The sequence below is a fragment of the Chiloscyllium plagiosum genome, unplaced genomic scaffold (genome assembly GCF_037043375.1).
Source record: "Chiloscyllium plagiosum isolate Xiang-an unplaced genomic scaffold, Cpla_swu_hap1 HiC_scaffold_22, whole genome shotgun sequence".
Lineage (NCBI taxonomy): Eukaryota > Metazoa > Chordata > Chondrichthyes > Orectolobiformes > Hemiscylliidae > Chiloscyllium > Chiloscyllium plagiosum.
The window spans coordinates 45,063,224-45,090,861 of record NW_028270160.1 but is presented as its reverse complement, the minus strand read 5'-3'; the positions used below and the strand labels follow the sequence as shown (position 1 = coordinate 45,090,861).

General features: G+C 38.3%; 1 protein-coding gene across 4 annotated transcripts in view; it reads left to right on the top strand.

Annotated features, from left to right (window-relative positions):
• The window catches only part of ide (insulin-degrading enzyme), a 119,536-nt gene that overhangs the window by 81,644 nt on the left and 10,254 nt on the right, over nt 1-27,638 (top strand). For all 4 annotated transcript variants that reach the window (XM_043712501.2, XM_043712496.2, XM_043712500.2 and 1 more), the window contains exons 19-23: nt 2,852-2,963; nt 4,779-4,946; nt 10,616-10,888; nt 14,806-14,867; nt 25,366-25,438. In XM_043712501.2, the coding sequence (XP_043568436.1) occupies nt 2,852-2,963; nt 4,779-4,946; nt 10,616-10,888; nt 14,806-14,867; nt 25,366-25,438 (688 nt within the window). The remainder of the gene's footprint in view (nt 1-2,851; nt 2,964-4,778; nt 4,947-10,615; nt 10,889-14,805; nt 14,868-25,365; nt 25,439-27,638) is intronic.

Genomic DNA, 27,638 nt, shown 5'->3' with positions numbered 1-27,638 from the left:
AAAGATTTAAACACTTGCAACATCCATTCCTAACCTTGCTCTATCCATGTTTCAGTAATGGCCACAACATCGAAGTCCCAGATACCTATCCATGCTGCAAGCTCACCTACCTTATTCCGGATACTCCTGGCATTGAAGTGGACACACTTCAAACCAGTTTGCTGTCTGCCAGCACATTCCTGTGACTATGAAATCCTGTCCATGTCCTCCCTACTGACCTCCACTTGTGTATTGGAACTACAACACAGGTTCACACCCCACTGCTGAGCTAGTTTAAACCCACCTGAATAACACTAGCAAATTTCCCACCCAGGATATTAGTACCCCTCTGGTTCAAGTGAAGACCGTCCTGTTTTAGAGATCCCACCTTCCCCAGAATAAGCCCCAGTTATGAAACAAATGACTTTTGAACAACAGCCTGTATGTAAGGAACAGTCCTTCAATATAAATTGGATAATTTAATAGCCTTGGGAGTTGTGTGCAGAACTGTTAACTGAAGAGGTATGGCATAAACCTGTTAATCATTTCCTGTAACTTGTAGCCAAATCCTGGTATTTTCAAACTTGGTGACTTATTGGAGTTGTGTTGAAATGATCAGTTGCTCATAATTTACTACTTATATGAAAGTTTTTGACTTCTTTATATTTGAAGTTTGATGAACTTCAGTTGTTTACCAGTAGCTTATAAAAATACCCTTTATCTTACTTCATGATACAATCAAAAATGAGGGCGGAAATATTTTTTTCCCATTCCACACTCGCCCAGAGACTCTGAGACTAATTAGATAACATTAGGTGAGGTCTAATTCAACACTGACCTGGAAAGAATCCAAGTCCTCTCGTGATTGACTGTTTATTAAAACACTGGCAAAGATGTGTGGCAAAGATTAGCAAAACTTTTTGTAAATTAAGACTATTTGCTTGCTTTTTGTAATCCATCATTGATTTCATGGCAGAGCAGCATTTCTTTTAAAGACCACAAATTTTTGGAGAAAAACATAATCAAGATACCTAAGTAGCTCACCCTGTTTCTATAAGTTCAACTATAACCTCAATGCAAAGAAAAGTTATGGTTTTTTTCTAGGAATGTCAGTCCTGTGTGTTCAGCCCACTGATTCAGTACATGTGTTTTCCATCCTATGAGAGACTCTATCCATTCTGTTTCCTGAGGGAATGTCCACCATCTGTATTCTTAGCCTGCAAAAATAATTGAGGAACTGTAAGATATTCATAAACTGTCTTTTATTTCTCATTGGATAAACAGTGCTAGATAATTTGTGTAAATTACGACATCATGCTTTGACTGGGTGGGCAACATAGACTGCTGAAAGCCAAACTGAACTAGGCAGGTAATGCTCACTACCATTTTGAGATTGATGTCTCATTTACAGTGAGCTGCTGGTGAAGCAAGCACTTCTGCAGCTTGAAGATTGGTGGAAGGCAAGACACTTGCAACTTATATTTTTGGTTTGAGGAGGCGGAGTTTGCCAGAACGCCCAAGAACACACTCATTTGAAGCTTATTGATTAGACAGTTCAGTGTTTTCTCCAGATGGGCAAAGCCTGTACGCTGATGTTGCACTCATTTTGTACCGTGAAATCATAGTCCTGATCTGAGGCACTTTGTAGGACTGCTATTTGCATATTATTGGCTGTCTCCTGCTAAAGCAGCAAGTCTTGTGTCATTTCACCCAACCTCAGATCCTTAACATAGCAACTGCCTGCACACCAGCATAAGCAACGCAAATGTCCTAATATTTTTATGTAGTTGCTGTCCTTTTAACACTGGGTGCAAGTTAAGGTCAGTCCAAAGTTCATTGACTGTTCGCTTCACAAATGCACATCTCCACTCATCAATTCTGACCTTGGTCTCCAAACAGTGTTTATTTCACTTTCCCCTCTACAGTAAATAAATGATGTCTATTGTGGCACGTTTGATCTTTTTCTATTCCTGTTCCTTTCGTTTGCAATCCTGTAAATTGTAAACCCAATTCCAGCTAGATACGTAAAAATCTTCATTGTAAACAAGCTCACCTAACTCCTTTTGTTTGGATTTAAAATATGCCTTGGAAACACTTTGTGATTAATTGTCTTAAGGCTGTTTGAATTTGTAATTAAGCTAAAATGTCAATTCGCCACTGTTGAGCAAAGCATAGTGTTTAAAAAGTGTTCCTTACTTAAAATGTTAAATTGAAGGATGACATTTTACCATTTGTGTAATGGCTTTCTTTTGCATTATTTCTTTATACTAAAAAGTGTTTAGATTTTTCCTTTGTTCCTTTTTTCCATCTTATTCATAAGACAGTAATAACTTTAAAGGTTATAATGATCAAAGTAGAAATTGACAGCTATTTTATGGATACCACTGCAGAGTTGGGATAAATTGTATACATAACTGAAAAATGTGTTGCTGGAAAAGTGCAGCAGGTCAGGCAGCATCCAAGGAACAGGAGAATCGATGTTTTGGGCATAAGCCCTTCTTCAGGAATCTCTGGCATCTGCAGTCCTCACTTTTTCCTAGTTGATACTCCAGCATCTGCAATCCTCACGTTCTCCTAATAAATTGTATACATATCCTTTTCTTTCTTCTCCTCACCCTTCGTCCTTCCTTTCATACTTGGTCATACTAAAGTACTTCCTCATTATTCGTCTAGTTCTGATGGAGGGTATATATGTGAAATATCATAACCTGTTATTTTTTCTTCTTTTGTAAATGCCAGCTGATCTGTACCTTTCCAGCATTTTCTATTTTTCATTTGATAACAGTGAAGCTCATTTGAACAATACTAAAATATGTGCAAATCAAAGGTGTTAGCATTTTTTTAAGCAATTAATCTGTTCTCTCCATTCTAGACTTCATTGAGTATTATACAAATGGTCGAAGACACCCTAATTCAGCATGCTCATACTAAACCTCTTCTTCCCAGTCAACTTACCAGATACAGAGAGGTGCAACTTCCTGATCGTAAGTTAAGTTTCAATTCTTTCTCTGACTTAATCATTTTAGTGTGTTTTGAGATTCCAGCTTTTCTCATGAAAATTGAACTGAAGACTAAATTGATCATCAACTTTTAAGACACTGCAAATCAGGCACCAGAATAATATGCCATTAAATTAACTAATCCAAGATAACATTTTAAAATAACCCAATGCTAGTTAGTTAGATAGCACAATCCTAAAATTATTCTGAAAATGGAACACTGAAAATAATCAGCAGCAATCCTATGTAATTCATGAGTTGCACTCTGCATATGAGATTTTAGTGATGAGTTTATTGCGCTTGTTTTTTTAATAGTAAGTAGATGTGTTATCTCCCAGTTGGACCAGCTGTTTTTTTAATTATCAAAGACTGCATTAAGCAAAGACTGCATAACATTTTGTAACAACTCCAGCCATGTTTTTTCAAAACCACTGGAAAAATATTCTGAAATTAACTAGACTTCTTACCCAAAAAGGTATTATTTTTGTAATTGTTGTGATAAAGTAATCATATCATTGTATTCTGGCATATTCTTTTCCTGGAGATGATTAGGAATAATTATTGGTGGTTTCTTGGTTCAAGCTGAAAACAGTAAATTTGAATTAATTTGTGTGAGCAAAGTTTAGTCTCCCAAGTAAGCAGAGAGTCATGACTGGACATCTATTAAAAATAGTCCCAGGCAACTCACCAAAATTAACCCATTATAATCTGCATTTGCAGAAGGAGCAATGTATTGTGAGCATCTTAGTATAAATAACTGTATTAAAACAATATATTTTTTGAATAGTTGCCTAGATGACTTTGCTTTAATCCTGTAATTTATTAATTGCATGGGTTTATTTTCGATCAACTGTCACAAACCATGCTTAAAATCTAGATTGATACGATAAGGATTTTAAAGTTGCAGCACGGTGAGAGGAGAACAACATTTTGGCTTCTTTTGTACATCGTCTTTAGCAAAAGTGTTTAGTCTTTGGCCCAAAGAGTACCCCTTTAATGTTTTGAACCTTAATTTACTGTTGTAGCATTTGCACCTAGATTTGCAATTCCCCTCATTAGTTAATCAGAGGCATAGGATTGTCAGTTTAAAAGCATAATTTAGTTGCCACTTTTCAGAATATAATCAACAAATATCAAGTGCACCACCGTGAAAGGAAATAAGTATCTAAGTCTTAGTCACTCATATTCTAATAGCATCTTTTACTCATGTAAATTAAAACTCATGCTCTGTTCGTGTAAACGAACATTATTTCAGTTTTAAGGCTTTCTGAATTAAACTACACAACAGGATATGACCAAAAAATAGCCAAAGAATAGATTCTTTAGGCGTTTTTTTTTTGGGAGACTATTTACAGCAAGTTGGCTCAGCTGAACCTTTTTCACTTCAAATATAAACATTATATGCTGCGCGCTCTTTGCAAGGACATTGAGAAGTAATATTGAGCATTTGCAAATCAAGCAGAAGTGAAAATCAAGAAAGAATCTATTCTGATTTTTTTTTTTGGTTTTGTTTCCTGCAGGTTAGTAGTGGTATTAATGTAGTGGATAACCAGTAAAATTTTAGACTGGCTTGCGGCAAGAATCTAATTGCCTTTTATTTTTAACTGTAAGGAAAATAATTAAAAGAGATGTATTGTTTCAGTTTCCTAATTGCCTGTCGTCTTGGCAAAAGATTGCTGATGACAGTTTGAATTAGCATCAGGGTGATAAAGTAATTTGCTATCGCAAGGAATGCTAAGAGTACAGGTGCATGTCTGTAGAAAGTCTAATGATTGTTTTTGTCCTGTATACCATACATAGGAGGCTGGTTTGTATACCAGCAAAGGAATGAGGTACACAACAACTGTGGAATTGAGATCTACTACCAGACAGACATGCAGAACACCCATGAAAATATGTTATTGGAGCTTTTTTGTCAAATAATATCGGAGCCATGCTTCAACACACTGCGGACTAAAGAACAGTTAGGTAAGTCAATATTTATCATCCTTAAAATCAAAATGACTGGTTTAATGAACATGATGTTTCAATGGTATGCAACCACTTCATTTGAAAATCTTAATTCATTTTTAGCTTTTTTACAAAATTAAACCTCTTGTCTGTTGGCCGTCTGAAATACTGACAGTGATTCTGAAATAATTTGTGAAAGTTTAAAAGAATGCTAAGAATGTTTTGTTCTAACTTTTTGATTTCCATGCTTGCTATAGTTAAGCAATACGAACTGCTGACAACAGAAAATAACTGTTTGAACTTTGTATTTTTGTTATTTTGCTCCTAAAATAAGTATTATTTTTATGTACAAAATGTTCATATTGTTTCCCATCATTTGTAATGTAAAAGCTGAACAAAGCGCATATATTCCTGATTGGAATTGACGGCCTTTTTTTTAATCCAAATTGTTTTTCTTCAGGTTGTTTTGGGTACATTTAAATTATGGGCAGGGGATGACCTTTGGTATTATCGATAGACTATAAACCCAGACACCTAGGTAATGTTCTGGAGACCTGGGTTCGAATCCTGCCATGGCACATAGTGGAATTTGAATTCGATAAAAATCTGGAATTAAGACTCTGATGAAACCATTGTCAACTGTCCGGGGGGGCGGGGGGGGGGAAAACCATCTGGTTCACTAATGACCTTGAGGGAAGGAAACTGCCAGTTGTACCTGATCTGGCCTACATGTGACTCCAGACCCACAGCATTGTGGTTGACTTTTAACTGCCTAGCCAGCAACGCCCTCATTCTGTAAATGAATTTTTAAAAACTAGCAAATTCAGTTCAGCCTTCTGCATTTGCATTTATTGGGTAAGAAAGTATATAAATCTTGAATTTGTAGTTGGTATTAAAGTGAAATCTGGAGTTTGGATTTTGTGAGCTTTTGAGCAAGTTTATTTTCAAGGGTTCCATTGGTAGAATGGCCTGGTTAAGAACCAGCTGAAACTGGATGCTTGTATTAATTAGCTTAGCTGGGACCTTTTGTAAAGGATATATATGTAAGTAGCCAACAAAATAAGGTTTGGTACTTGAGTGCAGCTTACAATTGAGTGCTGGAGTTGAGAATCTCATGCCATTCAGCAGTGGAATGAAAGAAGTATTTGATTCCTTTTTTCTAAATAAAGCAGCTGATTGGGAAATGTTTCTGTTGACCACCTGAAATGATGTCAGTGATTGTGATTCTGAAGTAATTTGTAAAAGTTTAAAAGAATATGAAGAATGCTCTGCAGTAGCTTTGATTTTCATACTTGCTGTGGTTAAGGTCTAGTAAGATGTATTGCTGAGGATGTGTTAAGGCTCTGGTCAGTCCACATTTGAAATGTTGTGAACAGTGTTGGGCCCTATATCTAAGGAATTCTTATCCCTTTTAAGTTTTAAGAAAATGTCTTCCGTTTGTGTTCAGGTTTCCGTAGTTTTTTTTTCTGACCTTACAGATTGTTTGTTAGGTATAAGATTGATACTGTGCATATTAAAAATATAATGAAGTGTAAAGCGCAGTGTGAATAATTAATGACTTAAACTACAATCAGTATGGGAAGGTAAGGTGATGTGTTGCAATTGCACCATTTGGGAGCTGCTGGACACTAGGGTGACTAGCAGGCAACACACCTTCAGCAAATGTATGCAGCTTGAGCAACTTCAGATCTCAGTCCTAGCTGCAGCTGTTGTACCACACTAAGGATGGAAAGGTCACTTGTACACTTGCTCCAGGAGGTAGTCAAGCCTCTTAGATTAGGTCATTCAAACTTAGTCTGTGGTCAGGGGCAAAAGGGTGTGATTGCAGGTGAGGCAAGTATATGGACCCCAGGGGCAGTTCTCGAGCTTCAGACCAGCAGTTACAAGATGAAAATGGGAGTTGCAGAGAGGATCAGTAAACCAACACAAATAGGAGGATTTACATATTCTCTGCAGCCATGAACAAGTCCTGAAGGCTGTTTGCCTGCCTGGTGCCAACATTACGGATGTCTCCTTGGGCCTGTGGAGGAACTTGGAGCATGGAAGAGAAGGATCCAGTTGTTGTAATCCACATTAGTACCAGTGATTTTGATAGGACTAGAAAAGAAGTTCTGCCGGAAACATTCGAACAGTTATGAGCAAAACTAAAAGGTAGGACCTCCAAAATAGTAATCTCCAGATTACTACCTGTGCCATGGGCAAACTGGCATAGGATAAATAAAATCAAGAGTTAAATGTGTGACTCATGGATTGTGTGGGAGGAATGGGTTTCAATTTGTGGCACCAGTACTGAGTTAAAGGAGCTGTTCCAGAGATGGGCTTCACTTGAATCATGCTGGGAACAGCGTCCCAGCAAATTGAATAACTGAGGCTTTAAACTAATTAGGGAGGTGTGAGTTTTAAGTAGAGAAACACAGACATGCAAAGCAAATGGATGTGACAGCATTGCATGGCACATTTCAGATAATTCTGAGAGTGGGAAAGGAAGGGACAGTGTGTAAGCATATAAAAACAACAGCAAGTAATGTCAAAAGGGGAAATATGGTAAAAATGCAAAATAATGTCTCTGTACTTAAATGTGTATAGCTTTTGGATCTAAATAAATGAACTAATGGCACAAGTAGATGTTAGTAAATAAGGTATTAAAGCTATTAAGAGACATGGTTACAAGGAAATCGAAGCTGGGAACTGAATATTCAGGGTATGAGACTTTGTGGAAGGACAAGTAGGAAATAAAGGCTGTTGGGGAAGCTTTATTAGTATGAAATAACCAGAAGTAATCTTGGATCATACGGTATAGCATCAATAAGTTCTTATCTCCATCGGACGTAAGAAATAACAAGGAGAAGGCATGGGTGGGAGGAGTGTATATGTCAGTTAACTGTAGCTGTTCTGTATGACAGACAATAAAACAAGATAATGAGGGAATGTAAAATGTCAGTGCAGTAATCATGGATGAATTTATTTTTCTTGGCGATTGGAAAATCCAAATTTTCAGAAGTAGCCCCAAGGAAAAATTCTCAATGTATTTGGGACTGTGTTCTGTATAAATATATTAATAATCCAACCAGGAATCATGCTATTTTGTATTTGGTAATGTATAATGAGGCTAGTTTAATAAATTATCTCCGGAAAAGATCTCATTGGGATCAGTGACCGTAACGTGGTAGAATTAGCATTCAGTTTGAGAATGTGAACTTGTCAGAAACAACTGTATTAAACATAAATTGGTATATTCATGTAGGGGTGAGGGCAGAGTTAGCTGGTGTGAAGTGGAAAAAATTCAGGGGAGCAAAGACAAAATTTATCACGTCATGAGCCCAAAATCCCTGTCAGTGGGATGAAGTATGTTTAATGTCTATTCCCTTCATCAACATCTCCTGAAAAGGGAGATAGATAGATTTGAGGTTGCAGTAAAAGTTTCCTTGTAATCCATAAAGAAGTTGGAAAATGAATTGACATCCGTAATCACCAAAGGTTTCCTCACCTGAGCTCTGGAACATGCTTTTTGAGGGTGGTGAGCATACTGTAGGATGTTTGGAACAACTGAAAAGTACACATGAGAGTTCTGAGTGTTATAATCAAGATTGAGATTGATGAATGTTGAACTTACATGGGAAGTGAGCAGGTAAGTGGCATTAAGATAGATCAGCCATGATTATATTGAACAGCAGTGCAAGCTCATGCCAAAAAGCTGTCTATTTCCATTTCCTATTTTCTCTTGAAATAAAGCACTTTTTTAACCACACATGATATTGGAAATCTGGCACCGCCTTTCCAAAAATCTCTGGATTTTGGGAAAATTGGAGTTTTCAGGATCGAGTTTGACATTGCTCAGTGTTTAGTCGATCAAAAATGAATTAATAGGGTTCATGTATGGCTATCATAACTTACTAGAATGGAGGAACATGTTGGAGAGCTGGCCTACTCTTGTGTATTCCAGGGCTCTTCATTTTTTTTTGCTACCAAATGTAATAGCCCTCTGGAAAGAAATGAGAGTTTATGGAATCAACTGAAAAGGAAAGTTTCAGCCTGAATTATAAGATAATAAATCATAGAAACAGGCGTATGCTGTTTGGCCCCTTGAGCCTGCTACAACATTCACTAGAATTATGACTGATTTGACATTCCTTAGCCCACTTTCCTGTCTTTTCCCTATAATCGTTGATTCCCCTACAGACCAAGAATCTAGTTATCTTAGCCTTAAAGATAGACAAGTAGTCTGCCCCCACAGCTCTTTATAGCAAGGAATTTCAAAGATATTTAACCCTCCTGAGAAATGAAATTTCTTCTCTTCTCATCTCAGTCTTAAGTTCGCACCCCTTTATTCTCAGACTATGTCTTCTGATCCTGGACTCTCCCATGAGGGAAAATATCTTTTTAGCATTTACCCTGTCAAGCCCCTTAAGAATCCTATATGTTTCAAATAAGATCACCCCTCATTCTTGTAGAGTGCCAGCCTATTTAATGTTTGCTCATAAAACAGTCCCTCCATACCTGGGATCATCTTGTAAAACCTCTCTCAACTGCCTCTGATGAAAATATATCTTTCCTCAAATAAGGGGACCAAAACTGCCCACAATACTCCAGATGTGGCCTCACCAGTACCTTATACAGTTGCAGTCAGACTTCCCTACAGTCTCACTCCATACCCTTTGAAGTAAAGGCCGCCTACTTGCGGAACGTTTCAGAGAACACCTCTGGGACACCCGGACCGACCAACCCAACCACCCCGTAGCCCAACACTTTAACTCCCCCTCCCACTCCACCAAGGACCTGCAGGTCCTTGGACTCCTCCATCGCCAGACCATGGCAACACGACGGTTGGAGGAAGAGTGCCTTGCCTTCTGCCTGGGAACCCTCCAACCACAAGGGATGAACTCAGATTTCTCAAGTTTCCTCATTTCCCCTCCCCCCACCTTGTCTCAGTCAAATCCCTCGAACTCAGCACCGCCTTCCTAACCTGCAACCTTCTTCCTGACCTCTCCGGCCCCCACCCCACTCCGGCCTATCATCCTCACCTTGACCTCCCTCCACCTATCGCATTTCCAAAGTCCCTCCTCCCTACCTTTTATCTTAGCCTGCTGGACACACTTTCCTCATTCCTGAAGAAGGGCTTATGCCCGAAACGTCGATTCTTCTGTTCCTTGGATGCTGCCTGACCTGCTGCACTTTTCCAGCAACACATTTTCACCTTTGAAGTAAAGGCCAATATTACATTAGCCTGATTTACCTTCTGCATCTGTGTGCTAGCTTTGTGTTTCATGTGTAAGTACCCCAAGTCCCCTTGTGTTGCAGCCTTCTGCAGTTTATCTCCATTTAAATAATAATCTGTTCTTTTGTTCTCCTTTCATAATAAACAACTTTGCATTTCCCATGTTATACCCCATTTACCCTATTTCTGCCCACTTACTTAAGCTATCAATATCTCTGTGTAAACTGTTTGTATCCCCCTCACTACTTGCCTTTCCACTTATTTTTGTCATCTCCAAATTTAGCTACAGTACATTTACTTCCTTCCTCCATGTCATGATTATACCAACTTCATTTTGTATTTTAAGTGTATAACTATTCAGCTGCACCTAAGTGATGCAAGATTTTAAGTTGTATAAATTGCATAATTGACTTTGATATCTTAATTATTTTAATGATTGAACTAACTTAAAGTCTCCTTTCTGTCATTATAGGTTACATTGTATTTAGTGGTCCACGGCGATCAAATGGTGTACAAGGCCTTCGTTTTATTATTCAGTCGGAAAGACCACCCAGCTACCTGGAAAGCAGGGTGGAGGCTTTTCTGAAAACCATGGAAAAGCATATCAAGGAAATGACAGAGGATGCTTTTCAGAAGCATGTTCAAGCTCTAGCAGTAAGACGACTTGATAAACCAAAGAAGCTCTCAGCAGAATGCGCTAAACACTGGAGTGAAATTATCTCTCAGCAGTACAACTTTGATCGAGGTAGAGTAAAATAAATTAATGTTGCTGAGAATTTGAGTATTAGTAATGTTATCTTAATTATAGCAATGCATTTTAAAGCTCAAATGATCTCAAAACAGTTGAGTGATTTTACATGAAGACAAGTCTGTGTAGTTTCTTTTCAAATAAGATTTCGTCCCACATTCCTTATTGTGCTGCGTGCAAAAGGCAAGGCAGACGCCCTTCTCCATCAGGTATCTGCTCCTATTTCTTTGTAATTGGCTAGTAGCAAGCGTGAAAATGGTATGAAATGATGACATATCTCACTGGTTATACCCGAGACCAATATTGTATTACTTAATTAATACTGCTAGAGCACAACAGTCATTAATATTGTACAAGTTTGATCCATGATTCCTGTGATATTCTTTCAAATGTGTACTGCGTTGGACAGAGCTACTCAATAGGATGATCTGTTCCATTCAGGAAACTGCATGATCGGTCAAAACAACTAATATTGATCATGTACTTAGTTGTGGAGCATTATTTACAGAGGCGAAGGGATTGGCGCCTAGCTTAAAAGAGTGCAGTGGATTGTGGAAACTGTTGAGTTCACCTCTTGAAAGTATTGTGGTTATTCTGTTTTGGATAAATACACACACACAACATAACTATGATTGTTGGTCAAGAGCATGTATGGGTGTTCGTTTCAACCACTTGAATCTTATTGTTCTTGCACATCCTATTCCTCTTGTGCAACCTCTGGGTTATGTTCAATCTGTGCCTTCTTTCATGTTTCTTCTTCTTATCCCATGGACTTAATCATCTGTTTCTTTCTCTCAGCTTTACTTTCCACCTCACCTGTTTTTGTGGTAACATGTTCGTAACAATAGTAAGATTGTGGAAAACTTTCTTGTAAAAACTTGATTGTACTCATTGGTGACTGTCTTATCTACGTTTTGAGGAAGATAATAGCATGGTTGTGATGTAATTCAGAGCATAGCAACTGGTGGAGTTTAAATTCTTCTATTGAAAGCAGTCTCAGTAAATTGGCCATGTAACTGTCATTAATGCCTTTTTAGGGAAGGAGATCTGCTGTCCTTGCCTGATCTAACTTCCATGTGACTCTAGATTGATTGATTGCTTCCAGTTGACTTTTAGTTGTCCTCAGAAATGGTCAAGCAAGCCACCTTGTATCAAGTGCAGTTAGGAAGGGGCAACAAATATGGGTCTTGCAGTGACATCCAGATCCCGTGAAAGAATAAATGTTCAAAAATGAGCTCTGGTTTTGGGTTTATAATCATCAACTTGACTTTCCTGTCTCATCACCATAACCCTTGATTCGATTATGGATTAAAATTCTATCTTCCACAGCTTTTAACTTACTTACTGGTCTAGACTCCCACAGCCTTTGTGGTAAACAATTCCACAGATTTGCTACCCTCTGAGAGAAGAGATTCCTCATCTCTCTTAAATAGTGACCTTTTACTCTGGAATTGTGCTGGCTTGTTCTAGACTCTTCAGTAGGAGAAAATGGCCAACTTTAACCCTCTAAAGATCTTGTATGTTTCAATAGGGTCACGTCTCATTCTTCTAAACTCTTAAGTACAGGCCCAACCTAATCCTTAGAAGACAGTCCCTCGGTACCTGCAATTAACCTAGTGAACCTTCTCTGGGCTGCTTCCAACGCTAGTATATCTTGCATTAGATAAGGGGACCAAAACTGATCACAGTATTCTTGCTGTGCTCAAACTAGTCCCTTGTATAGCTTTAGCAAAACCTTTCTATTTTTATACTCCCATTCCTTTGAAATAAAGCCCAGTGTTCCATTTGCTCTCACTAATACCTGCTGAACTTTTATATTAGCTTTTTGTGATTTAAACACTAGGACTCCCAAAGTCTTTTTCTATTTCAGTAATATTTAACTTCTTTATCCTACCTGACAAAGTGCCTAACCTCTCACTTTCTCACATTATATTCCATCTGCCAAGTTTTTGCCCACTCGTTTAATTTGCCTACATACCTCTGCAGACTCTGTGGCATCGTCACCACTTGGCTTCTCAACTATTGTGTTATTGACAAACTTTGTGATTGTAAATTCATATTCCTCATCCAAGTTATTAATATATATTGCAAATAGTTGTGGCACCAGCACTGATTCCTGTCCAACTCCACTAATTACAGTTTGCCATCCTGGAAGTGCTTTCACTTATCTCAACTCTCCATCCTTTACCAACCAGACAATTCTCCATCCATGCCACTACACCAAATCCAATACCTTGGCTAAGCCTGCAGAGATTCGATCTGCTTGAGGGATCACTTAGCTCTGTTTACTGAATGCTGCTTATGGAACGTCAATGTCAAAAGCCTCCCCTTTTTGAGTTCTGTCATCTTGTGCAATATTTGCACAAAGCAATTGAACCATGTGGAGTAGAAAGTTTTGAAGACCATTCTGTTGAAAACCATGGGTGGGAAGAACAGATTCATTGCGATAGTGGAATGTATGACCAATGGAACCAAATATATGATAAATTTCAATGACAAAACCATAAAGAAAATCCAACTTTCTATCCAACTGCTGATGGGTATAAGAGCAAGGAAGTAACATTGGAGTTGTACAGCGTGATGGTTGGCACAGCCGGAGTACCGTATGCTGTTCTGGTCACCTCACTGCAGGAGGGATGTGATAGCATCTGCAGAGATTCACTAGGTTGTTGCCTGGGATGAAGAAACTGAGCTATAAGAAGAAACTGGATAGGCTTGGATTGTTTTCTTTAGAGCACTGAGGTGTTTAAGATTATGAGGGGTATGGACAGGTTGAGTAGAGAGCAGCTGAGTCATTGGGTGGGGGATCACTGGAGAGGACAGAGTTTTAGGTTAAGGGGCAGGAGATTCAGAGGGAATTTGGGGGACAAAAACATTTTCACTTCAGAAGGTGGGAATCTGGAATGCACTGTCTCAGCAGGTGGTAGAGGCTGGACACTTTACTATCTTTACAAAATATTTGGATGAGTACTTCAAATATCATGGCATTCAAACATATGGGACTAGTGCAGAAATTGGGATTAGCGAACTTGTCGTGGTAGTTATGTTGGTACAGACTCCGGGCCGAAGTGCCTTTTCTACACTCAGAATCATGCAGATTAATAGATTCGAAGTGTGCTATCCTTACCATGATGCCATAACCAAAGTTGCTTGGGGCAAATTCCAGAGCTCTTTCTCAAATTCTGAAAACAATGAATTCGAATTTTTTTTTTTTGTAAAATTGCTTGTAGTTTGAAAAGATCCTGGTGGAATTATTTGACACACTTACTTTAACAAGGAAATATAATCTGTAGTCATTATCAGGAAGTGGTTGCAGTTATGATGACTTTTGTCTTTCTGTCTAACTGATATCAAGGAGGGATGTGGAGCTAAAGAAGGGAAAGAAAAGTGGTCTATAAAAATGCAACAGCCCCATAACTTCAAAACACTGCACTTTATAGCCGCAGGTGTGTCTTCTGTGAACGGAGCTGAAATATTTCTGTTTGAGTGAAAATTCTTCTCAAAGAAGGGGTCCATGAATTCTGTAATGCACAAGTACTCTGACTTCAAGCTGAGTATCTGTAATTCAGAACAATTTTGGCATAATTTTATCAGATTTTCTGGTTACAGTGTTTTAAATGGCTTTTTGAACAGTAAGTTAACGTTAGCCTAATGCTAAATATCATTTGTTTGAAAACTCGTGATTTGTTATGCCACCTTACACAGTACATCGCCCACTTTCAATTAATTAGTCACTCAGTTTGTATTATACATTTATTATTGAGGCAAAATTTCATTGGAACCTTTTCAAAACTAGCTTACTATGCAGCAGCATAATTAAACTAATAGGCTGAGAATACTTTTTGTTACCTCAAAATATTAAACAATTTGGTGTTAGAAATGTATAAAAATTATTACTACTTTTATGTTTGCAGACAACATAGAAGTAGCACATCTGAAGACACTGACTAAAGAAGATATAGTAAATTTCTGCAAAGTAAGTCGTATTTGCACAACCATCTAATATTGTAAAAGTGAAGATTTGTAACAGAAGCATATCTGTTGTCCTAAGAGTCATTTGGCTAGCTTTGAACCATGATGTTATAATATTGCTATGGATGTGAATGGCTGTTCACACATTTTGTAAAAAGCAGTCAATGTACCTGGTTATCTCTTTGGTTTCTCTATTTGCAATTTTGTTCTCATCATACAAGATACCTCAAAACTACTGGCATTGGATTTAGGTACAAGTATAACATTTTGTTTTTCTTTCTCGCTTGCTTTGTTTTTGGAAAACAATAATGCCTTCAGAACAAAATGTTAAAAATGAAATTGTTTATTGCATTTCAGAGATAAAACCAAGTTCTGCAGAAGTGTTTAAGCCTTGTCAAGGGTGTTATGACATACTATGTAACTGAAGTTTGTATATAAAAAGTGTGATGAAATATTGTGACAATCTTTTAGTTTACTAATGGCAGTGGCATTTAATTTGGTCCATAAGAAATCTGTCTAAAATTCTATTAAAACAATCATTTGCTTTGGTGGTAGGGCAATATTTATTTTAAATGGTAAAGCTTTGCAGACAATAAAGTAACTTAAATAATAGCTATCCATATTTTGTAGTTCCATGGAGGCTTCATTTGCCTGATCAGCTTGAAACTTTGGAAAGTAGCTATAAAGTACAGAGAAGGAGAATAGCAAAGGTAACTTAGTCAGTCAACATCTAACCTGCTTACTACCTGTCAAGTAACACATCCTATAACACTTGTATTCATGAAAATAACTTGGCTATTTCACTTTTCAGTCTTCTGCTCTCCCAAGCATGCTCTCCTGCTTGGTACTGTTGGTCTTTGATTTGTATGTCTTTCCTATTTGCATTTCAATATAAATGATGTCATATGCTGCTGTCCTGTTCATAACCACCTACTTTGGAATTCCTACTGTTTGTTTCTTTATCACTGCTCCTCCTCCTTGGAAAGTTCCCTCCTACCATTCTCATGCTCCACATTATGAGCTCCCTTTATCCAATCCTCCTCCAACTATCATCCAACTTGCTCTGTTCCAAACTGGGAACTGATTTCAGGAGCCCTTCAGGATTCCCAGCCCCAGTTTGTTGTGGGAGCGTGAATGTAAATTGCTCAGTATTAAGATCAGTATTCTAACTTTAAAAAATATTCAACAGGACTGTTGATTTTTGTTAATATTGAGTTTGTCTGGTCAGGTTCAGGATGGATTGTGAAAAGTCTTAATTTTATTCAGAGTTTTCTCAGTAGTACAGAAATCTATCATGTTTGCAATAAATGTCTTAGTTTTTTTTTAAACCTAAAATGTTTTGTGTTCCCCATTGCTGCCATCAACCTTTGGACCATGTCAAGTACAACCAGACCACACATAGTATCACCTAACCTCTAATTGTAAAAGATAATTGGAAGGAAAATCTTTTTGAGAAATGCCTTCCTACTGTAACTGGACTTTAAGCCATCACACTTTATCTGGCCCTAAAAACAGTTTCAAAGCTTCAGTGGGATTGGGAGCATAATGAAGACTCACATTGCTAATTCTTTGACATCGCTGTCATTTACGTGATTCCAGATCGCACACTTGCCCTCATACCCAAATTTTCTTGAATTGTTTCAAGACTCTGCTGATTTACTGCTTCATTTTCCCTCTTTGGTCACTAGAGCTGTCTCTGAAAGATCTTGTCTGTCTCTCTCACTCGCCCTTTTTAAAAACCAGCTCTTTCACCAAAGTTTCTCATTTTATCGTGGGATATGGGCATCAATGGGAAGGACCAGCATTTGTTGTCTTCCCTAATTGTCCTTGAACCAAGTGGCTTTCTCAGTTATTTCAGAGGGCAGTTAAGTGTCAGCCACATTGCTGTCCGTCTGGACTCTCACATTGGCCAGATCAAGTAAGAATGGTAGATTTCCTTCATTAACATTAGAGAATCAGATTAATTTTTACCATAATTGGTTATGGTTTCATCATCACAATCATTGAGACCGCCAAGATGGTATTTAGTCACCTGCACCTGGGGACATCCTCTGCATGAAAAACACCATGTAAACCTTATTATATTTCCATCTCTTTATTTCCTTTTCCTCCTTCACCTCTTTTTGGGTGTCAGCTGTGGATCAGTTGGTATACTCATGCTTCTGAATCGCAGGGTTCCAGGTTCAAATCTCATTCCAGAACTTGAATGCAAAACTCAAGACTAAGACTCTAAAGCTGCACTGACAAAGGTTGTTAACTGTTAGAAATTGTTTTCTTTTGGCTGCCAGTTTGGATGATGTGAAAGATCACGTCTTGTTATTTCAAAGAGCAGGGAAATTATTCCTGAAATCTTGGCCAATTTAACCCATGATGTCACAAAACAGATTATCCTGACCATTCTTACTGTTTGTGGGAGCTTGTAGCATTTCCAACTTTGAACAGTGACTGCACTGTTTTTAATGTCTTTAAAACGTTCTTAAAAAGCTGCACTGAATTAGATGTTGATAGTTCAGATTAAGTGATCGGAATGTGAGAATGGCAGTAGAATAGTGTGTCTAACTGCCAGACTTGAAAGAATGGACAGTCCTACTGGAGTGGGGCGTTCTGCCATTCTCACGTTCCGATCACTTAATCTGAACTATCAACATCTTTTCTCCCCTACACTCTACACCCCATCACCCCCACTATATCATAACTGCTGCCCTTCTACTTCACTTACTCTCTGAAGAGTCACCTAGAGTCGAAACATTAGCTCTCTCCCTGGATGCTGTCTGACCCACTGTGATCTGCAGCATTTGTTGTTTTCAGTATATTTTTCACGATTAGCATTATGCTCCATGTAAGTGTCATTTGATCTTACCATGTTAAATCTGCCATTGTAACCCTCTATTCCCTTGTTCCACTAATGCTGGCTTAGCTTCTAATTAAATGCATCTACATGATTCACTTCAACTAATTCTTGTGGTAGCATGTTCCACATTTTCACATTTTGCTGAAGAGGTTTATTCCTAACTCCATTTTAGATTTCCTGATGACTGACTTATACTGACAGCCTTTGCTTATGCTCTTACCCACAGAAACATTCTTTCCACATATACTGGATCAAATATCAGAAAACTTTCTGCCTCCTTCCTTCTGAAAAGAGCTGCCCCCTCTACACTTCAGCTGTGATGAAGAGTCATGTAGACTCAAAACGTTAGGTTCCTCTCCCTGGATGCTGTCTGACCTGCTGTGATCTCCAGCATTTGTTTTCAGTACAGATTCCAGCATCTGCGGTAATGTGCTCCTAGATAGTGGAAAATGGCCTGTTTCTCTCCCATTAATTCTGTGTAGTGTAATCTTATGTTGTGCTCCCTACTTCAAGTTTCCCAATTCTTGATGTTCTAGATACAGTAACCTTTTAGTCCCCAGACTCCCAGGAACTTAATCCCTTGAGTACAGTACCTGTACAATGCACTACTGTGCTTTCAAACTCCCAAGACAGCATTCCCAATGTCACTTTTTTTGGACCATCCATATTATATAAAACTATTCATGTTTCCAAGGTCCAGCATAGCTCTTCAATTGCCCACACCACATCTCCTCCCCATGCTTCAATACCATAGATATTCCCTCAACATTATCCACCCTTTCTCTGTCTCCCCCATCCATCTTCATGTGCCCAACATTTAAATTTCTCCTGCTAATCTGCAATCTGAATGATGTGTTTTTGTATGTCCATGGCTTTTGATGTGAAAAATATTCGTAAAATTAAATACATAAATAAACACAATAATCATGATTTTTAATGTCATGAAACCTTAAAGCATCACTAATATTTTGTGTGTGTTTGGGGTTAAGGAGAAATACTATTTAACTTCAAAATTAGTAATCTGGGTAATATTCTTTCTTTCTATCTCACCAAGAACAGAGCTCCTCAGACATTAAAAGCTTGGTAGTTATGTACAGCTAGAATATGTAATATACAAATTGTAAGTTGCAGCTTTTGAAATACTTGAGCATCTTTTGAGGAGGATCTCACTAAGATGGATTCTAAGGTCTATGCAACATGAAAGGTGAATTGCATTTCATGCTTGAAATTAAATGAGTGTAACATCTGTCGTTTTGAACTATGACTAAATTAGCTACAACAGCTGTTATTTAGTGGTTCCTTATGTAAAAAGATCTAGACAATCATTAATTCAGCATATAACCTTTGCAGCAAATTTGGTGTCTCACCTAGACATGGTTGTCATCTTGTATTAATATAATTTTCTGAATGTTTCTATGGCCCTGCAATATTTTGTCCAAATGATATCATTTTTTCTTTATTCTTATCAGGGAATAGTTTAATATGTATTCAGATGCCAATGTAACAGATTGCACATTAATGAAAGATGAAAATGTAAAATATGAGTCAAACTGTTACCTAGCAACAACAGCAATCCTTGACGCAAAATCCAATTTGAATATAAACACTCATGTCTTTCTTGAGTGAGAAATTAGATGATTGTGTTTGAATGTAATTTCTTTGTGTGTTCTCCAAGAATAGTGTCAAGTTGTTTTGGTCAATCATCTTTTACAAGGATTAATTTTCACGGTATCTCATCGTTAAAATGTAACAATCTGGGTAGTAGTAACTGTTAATCTGCATATGTTGTCAATTTCATTTGAATCCACACTCAATGTTTTCATGATATATGCAACACCTCATTCACTCTTCTCTCTATCCCCTGCCTGGCCTCCGAAAACAAAACTTTACTGCATGTTATTAATGTTGTATTGTGTAAAGAATTACTATCTAGCTGCTCTTTCACCAGCTCACCTAACAGAGGGAATTGATTTGCTTTTCTGAGATTCACAGCACGTCACTGACTTACTCCAGCAGTTTATATACACCCATATTGAATTGTTGCCAGGTCTCATCACTGCAGCAAAGAGCGGCTTACATTCCCACATGTAATGCTGCATTTCAAGATTCTGATGTTTGCCACATCCACATTGGTTGTTATTTTGAAGCTTGACTTTGTCAAATGACCTACAGTTCTTACGATATTTTTGCAAGATTGAGAATATGCATGCCATTTATCCAAAAAAAAATGCATGTTTGTAACACTTCATCATCTATAGTTGAGATACAAATCTCTGAAGGAGATGAAAAGCAATTTATTATATTTGTTCCATTTGTAATTTTTCTAAAATGCAATGAGTATACAGAAATATAGCAGTAGGTTCAGTCATTAAACAAAGATATGAACCATAGCAAAATGATTTTGGATTGAAGTGCATGTTTCATCTAGTGCCTCTGAGCAAGATCGTACTTCAGATTTTAAAAGCGTCCGTACTCTATTTATGTTTGCCAGTATATTTTCTTCTCCAAGCCTCGTATTAACTTTTTTGTATGTGCTGTGCATATTAAGAACGTGCTTATTGTTATTACATAGAACAGTAGAACATTACAGTGCAGTACAAGCCCTTGTCATTGATGTATTGTGCACAAGATTAGTTTCTTCCTCTGTGTTGGCATAAGTCTACCTATATGGATGGCCATCATACTTCAGTAGTCAGAAGTGCAAATCTTAATTTTTGTGTTTTTCACAAGCCAGTTAGTTGAACAGGAATTAATGGTTCCACAGATGCAAAATTTGAAGACTCTATAGGGACAAAGTACCATCTTCATTTATTCAGAAATCTCACACAGATTTGCATTATGATCCAGTAATGAAATGCAAAGGACAGTTTCTTTTGGTGACACTGTCACATTTGTGGGCATTTTTGAAGGTGCTTTATTTGTCACTTCTCTGATTTTTCTGCCACCACCCCTTTAAAGGGAATGAGAAATACTTGCCTTCTGACCTTCCATCCTTTTATTTTTCTACTATCTTCAGTAATAGGTAAAAACAATGACTGCAGATGCTGGAAACCAGATTCTGGATTAGTGGTGCTGGAAGAGCACAGCAGTTCAGGCAGCATCTAAGGAACTTTGAAATCGACGTTTCGGGCAAAAGCCCTTCATCAGGAATAAAGGCAGTGAGCCTGGAGCATGGAGAGATAAGCTAGAGGAGGGTTGGGGTGGGGAGAGAGTAGCATAGAGTACAATGGCTGAGTGGGGGAGGAGATGAAGGTGATAGGTCAGGGAGGAGAGGGTGGAGTGGATAGGTGGAAAAGGAGATAGGCAGGTAGGACAAGTCCGGACAAGTCATGGGGACAGTGCTGAGCTGGAAATTTGAAACTAGGATAAGGTGGGGAAGGGGAAATGAGGAAGTTGTTACAATCCCCTCCTGAGGCAAGTTAGTGCTCTGCCACAAACAGGTAAAAACAATGACTGCAGATGCTGGAAACCAGATTCTGGATTAGAGTGGTGCTAGAAAAGCACAGCAGTTCAGACAGCATCCGAGCAGCAGGAAAATTGACGTTTCGGGCAAAAGCCCTTCATCAGGAATACAGGCAGAGTGCCTGAAGGGTGGAAAGATAACTGAGAGGAGGGTGGGGGTGGGGAGAAAGTAGCATAGAGTACAATAGGTGAGTGGCGGAGGGGATGAAGGCGATAGGTCAGGGAGGGTGGTGGGGGAAGGTAGCAAAGAGTACAATGGGTGGATGGGGGGGGTGGGATGAAGGCGATAGGACAGAGAGGAGGGTGGAGTGGATAGATGGAAAGGAAGATAGGCAGGTAGGACAGCGCTGAGCTGGAAGTTTGGAACTGGGGTGAGGTGGGGGAAGGGGAAACGAGGAAACTGTTGAAGTCCACATTGATGCCCTGGGGTTGAAGTGTTCCAAGGCGGAAGATGAGGCGTTCTTCCTCCAGGCTTCGGATGAGGGAGCGGCAGTGAAGGAGGCCCATGACCTCCATGTCCTCGGCAGAGTGGGAGGGGGAGTTGAAATGTTGGGCCACGGGGTGGTGTGGTTGATTGGTGCAGGTGTCCCAGAGATGTTCCCTAAAGCGCTCTGCTAGGAGGCGCCCAGTCTCCCCAATGTAGAGGAGACCGCATCGGGAGCAACGTATACAATAAATGATATTAGTGGATGTGCAAGTATGTGGCTCCTGGGAGTTGCAGTGGGAGAAGGACTCCCTGAGATTCTACCGAAGACATGGAGGTCCTGGGCCACCTCCACCACTGCTCCCTCACCACCAGATGCCTGGAGGAAGAACGCCTCATCTTCTGCCTCGGAACACTTCAACCCCAGGGCATCAATGTGGACTTCAATAGCTTCCTCATTTCCTCTTTCCCCCACCTTATCCTAGTTTCAAACTTCCAGCTCAGCACTGTTCCCAGGACTTGTCCGACCTGCCTAGCTCCTTTTCCACCTATCCACTCCACCCTCTCCTCCCTGACCTATCACCTTCATCTCCTCCCCCACTCACCCATTATACTCTATGCTACTTTCTCCCCACCCCCCACCCTCCTCTAGCTTATCTCTTCACGCTTCAGGCTCACTACCTTTATTCCTGATGAAGGGCTTTTGCCCGAAACGTCAATTTCAAAGCTCCTTGGATGCTGCCTGAACTGCTGTGCTCTTCCAGCACCACTAATCCAGTATCTTCAGTAATAACCTTGATTTGTTTGTTTTCACAAAATCTTTTGCTGTTTTATTTTTGAAGGTGCATTCCTTCCATACAACTTAATTTGTCTTTCCACAGTCATTAGATTTTGAAATTTTAATCCTGTTTAGTGGGATCTTATTTTTTTACTCTTACCCTAGTCATGGCTTATGTTCACAATTTCAATTTTATTAAATTTTCCTTCTACTGTCAACCAATTCCAGTTTCAACTTATCTATTAAATATGCTAAACTTCCCCAGTACCCTGTATATTTGGCATTATTTATATCATCTATCTTCTATCATTTGTCTTTCAGAAGTGTGATGATATTTTGAGTTTGTCATTTTTTTTCCCCCTAATAGAAACCTGTTTTGATTATGACAGTGGTAAAAATTGTAACTTCTTCCTTCAAGTCATCTCTGGTTCCAGCTCTACCAAGAGGGATGCGATTTATTTTAAATGAGATGGTGAACCAAAAGGCTTCCGAGACTGAATGTAAAGGGGATGAATTTGATGTCTTATATGCTGAATTATTGTTGTAAGATTTTCATAAGAACCAGTGTTCAGATTGCTCAGTACTATGTCACTAATTTTGGTCAAATAACTGTCCACTTGAGACTCCTAGCTGGCTTACTAACAGCATGGGAGAGTAGCCTTTGACAGGGCCCAAAAATAGACTCCTCAAGACTTGCACCACTTAGTCCACAACTTGATCAGGGATGGGAGCCGAAAAAACTTTACTCTAATTGTAGTCGCTGTTCATCCAGCCTGAAATAGGCTTTTGTGTAATGGGGAAAATACAAAGAAAATATATAGCTTTTCGAATGTGAGGAAGCTCTATCTCTCCAAAGGAGAATACCATTGTAAGCTAAGTTGCTTAAGTGACAACAATATAACAACAATAACAATGATACTCCTTTCCTTGAGTGAATCTTGAAAACTGTGCTAGATTAAAATATTGAAAGTTATATTAGAATGGCCCTGGGAGAGGTTTTGCCTTTGTGTCCTATGTGAGAGCCAGGAAGCAGTCACCTACCCCTTTGTACCTGTTAATGGCTCCAAGCCTGACAGAAACTTCATCTTGGAAGTAGCAGAAGATCTAACTGTTACTGAAGGACATCAGTTCTCCATCACCAGTGTGGGTGAAATATACTGAAAACAATGACTAACTGTTCTTTAACTGTACGAGGAAACTGTGTTTTAATGCTGTGGGCATTTAAATATGTGAGCAAGGAGTTAATATGCAGCAAATAAGAAACTGCTAATGGAACAAGAATTTCCAAAAGTCTAGCTAAGTTCTAGCTTTTTAGTCACTTCTACCATATTGTGCTTAGTTTGCAGAATTCTGGCTTCAGAGCCAAAGTTTTTATTTAAAGAATGTATAGCTTTTAAGGGATGAAAAAGCTATCTTACTCGCTGTCTTAGATTATGTTTAACATTTCCAGTTATAAGGTACAGGCCTTATTGATCATTATGATCTTTACAATTTGTCTTAATTACAGAATGGTGACTTCTACTGCCCAGAGTGTGTGTTTGTTTACTTCCTGTACTAGCTGCATTGCAGATGAACGGGGCGGGGGGAGATGCCACATCAGTCTGTGGCAAACAATGAAACAGTTGATTGGACTGGCTGTGAGATGAGCTTGAATCCATTTGATTGAATGGAGTGTATTACCCTACTTTTATTGTAATTGTGTCATGGGATGGAGAAAAGAAAGCCCTGCATGTATAATAAATTGATGAGTTTCATGGTCACTATGACAGGATATTTAAATTCAGCATGTTTATTTCATATTTAATTTATATTCCCAGCCACACTGTGTAATTGAGCTTGGAGCTCCAGTTATTAATCTAAGCCTGTGAATTACAAACCCAGTAACCATATGATACCTTACACAGGATTTGTGTGCATTTTCAAAATTAACCTTGCAATTGAACTGAACAAAGTTACCTCCAAGTCTCATCCCAGAAATGTATTTAAAATATAATGTAATTCTTCTATATTTTCTTCTTAAATGTGGTCATGGGATTTGGATGTCATTGTCTGGACCAGAATCTAATGTCTATTCTAAATGCCCTTGAACATGGTGGCTTACTAGACCCATTACAAAGGGTAGATCAGAGTCAACCACATTGGAGTCCAGACCCACAGCAGAGACCTGACCCAGAAAGGAAAACTGGTTTCCTTCCCCAAATGATATTAATGAATAAGTTGGTCATTTACAACACCACAATGGTTCCATGGTGGCCATTAGATTAGCTTTTAATTCCAGAATTCTAATGAATTGGTACTTCACTATCTGCCATTTGGGGATTTGAATTTTTATCCCCAGGACATTAGACTGGGCCTCTGGATTACTCATCTAATAGCATTACGAATACTTCCCCATTGTTTCCACAAAAAAAACTGTGGAGCTTTTTACAGGACACCTTCTTCATTTAGACTGCAGCTTTCCAAAAAGGTGACTCGCCCTTACTACTTGAGGGCAGTTACTGATGGGCAAAATATTGTAACAGACCTAATGATGAATGAATACTAAAAAATATATTACAGAAATTGTAATGATTAAAAAGTTGCAATCCTGATATGTTATAGTGGGCTTGCATCAGCATAGACAAAAAATTGTTTTAAGGAGAAGGAGGATGTTTGTAAGTGCCCAATATTCAAACACACATCATGCTGTAAAGCTGCCTGACAAAGAAACAGCGCCCTGAATGCTTTTACTTTCAAATAAATGTGTTGGACTATAACCTGGTGTCGTGTCATTTTCAACTTTGTCCATCCCAGTCCAACACCGGCACTTCCACATCTCACATTTCTTTGACATTGTTCATCTGAATCAGTACAAAACCTGTTCAGCAGATTTATGTTGGTGTTCAGCACAGACGCTCCTTTACAAAGTAGAAGTTACTTTTCACAAAGCTAAGATGCCTATTTATCTTCCTGTAACTAGTGAATTAATATATTTTATTAATCTACAGGAGCTTCTGGCTGTTGATGGCTCGAGGCGACGCAAAGTTTCTGTACATGTCTTGTCTCGGGATATGGATTCCTGTGAGTATCTGCAAACGCTTACACTGACTAGCTCATTCGGTAATTTTGAATTCAAAATATCCAATTTAAGCATATACTGTATATCAGAGGCAACTTTCAGATTTGTTTCTTGTAAAGTGTTTGTTGTTATACTGAACAAATGTTCAGCTTGTTTGTCTTCACTGAATATTTTTACTAGGAAGTTTTTAAAAAATCATTATAACTAGAAATTTGATCTCGTGTTATTGGCCACTTTTTCAGGTTTGTACAATACCTTTTAAATGTCAGAATCTATAAATACAAGCTATGGAGAATTTTTTTTTGTTTAGTAAGAATCCTTTGTATCTGAATATAACTTGTAAGTTGTTAACCTTGCTCTGATTGGCCTCCCTTTTACACTATGAAAATTATTCACGAGCATTAAATTACCAGATTTGAGTAGCCAAAAGTTCAACTGATGCAGGAATTAAAATACTCTCCTGAGTATTGCTTTGAGATTTGGGTAGGAGCCGAAGGTGATGTCATGCCACTATGCATTGGAAGTGTTAGAATGTTTGTATTGAGTTTTTCAGTGTTCTATGTTAAATAAGTTAGTTGACGAAAATACTTCACCTGCTCCATGTAGTCAGATTTAACTTGATAACTATTTTTAATTCATATTTCAAATGGTGATAGCAATAGGATAAAAAGCTTTATGAATTTCTGGAGAAAAGGGTAATAGTGTGGAAAACTAGAGGAAATGGAGGTAAGTTTAGTTTAATTTCTTGTTTGTCAACATGGACTCAAACCTCAGTACAAACAACATGTACAATTCCACAACGTATAGATGATAAGGGGATGTGAGCAACATACTGGAGAGGTTTTAATACTTTGAATGTTAGAATGGTTTGCATTCAAGATGTGTTTTAAGCACTTGATGCTGCATTATTTTCTTAGCTCCAAAACAAGATGTGAGTGGCAGGTTATCTCATTTAATGTGGCAAATAATTTATTGGCCCAGCAAGCCAATGAGAGCAGAGAGAATGGAGGTAGGGGCTCACAGGTTGGCAATTAAGTGTCTGTCTCTTTCTTGATGAGTCAACATATTCTTTAGTCAAGTAGTGAGAAAGGTAGAGATTTCACGAAGCCCTGTTGACAATTAATTTGAGAATTACACTTTGTAGGTCATGCTATAATTTCAATACGTATTGATAATGGAGATTCTATAACATGAGAAGCAAGTTGAATGGAACATGAGATTCAGCTGTATAATCTTTAACAAAGCTTACGTTTTCATATTTTTCTGGTTTTTTTTATAACAGTGCCTCCGTCTCCGGTGTTTGAATTTTAAAAATACTTTTCAGTTCAGCAAATGTACCATCTGGTGTTGAACATTTAAATTCTCTCTCCCATCTCTCTCTCCCCACGTGCTCTCCCCCACCCCCAGCCCCCACAAGTTCAGAATATATCAGCATTTCATGTGAAAAAAATGAATCCTGGGTGGCAGGGTATAACTTATTTTTAGTAGGCAATGCACTTATCTGGTTGGGCGTAGTTACCTTCATTATAAGGCATCCATGGGGGTAGGAAGTTTACATTCATTACATAGTCTTTTAGATCTGGCAGTGCTTAGCTACTTGCTTTTATTTTTAAGACATTCCAACTAGAGACTCTCAGCCTGCTAGCTTTACAGTCAGCTGTGTGAAACAAAACTGATCAAAAACCTAGGATGATGTGTGTCATTTTCTATGCATTCTGAAATTCTTGGTGTATACTTGTTTTTCAACTTGGATATTCATTTGGAAAGTGCGGACAAGAAGAAAAAGGATAATAAGAGATGGGATCAATACACTAGTCAGGGAAAGTCTCAGATTGGAAGGGCAAGGTGTGCTATCTGTTTAGATGGAACTAAGAAAAGACAAGGGTCAACAAACATTAGTTGGAGTTATTTATATGTTTCCAAATAGTAGTTGTGGTGTAAGGCATTATATTAGTCAGGAGATTTGAGAGAAACATGGGCAAACAATTATCATGGTGATTTCAGTCTACAATAAACTGGGTAAACCAATTGAGTGCTAAACTGAAGGACAAGTTTCTACATTGCAATGGGCTGGATTTTCTTTAAGAACAGTATGTTGAGCTAATTAGAGGACATGCTATTTTAGATCTAGTACTATGTGGTAAATAAGAGCTAATTAACAACTTTGTCAATGAGGAATCACAATATGGTAAAAGTTTGCAT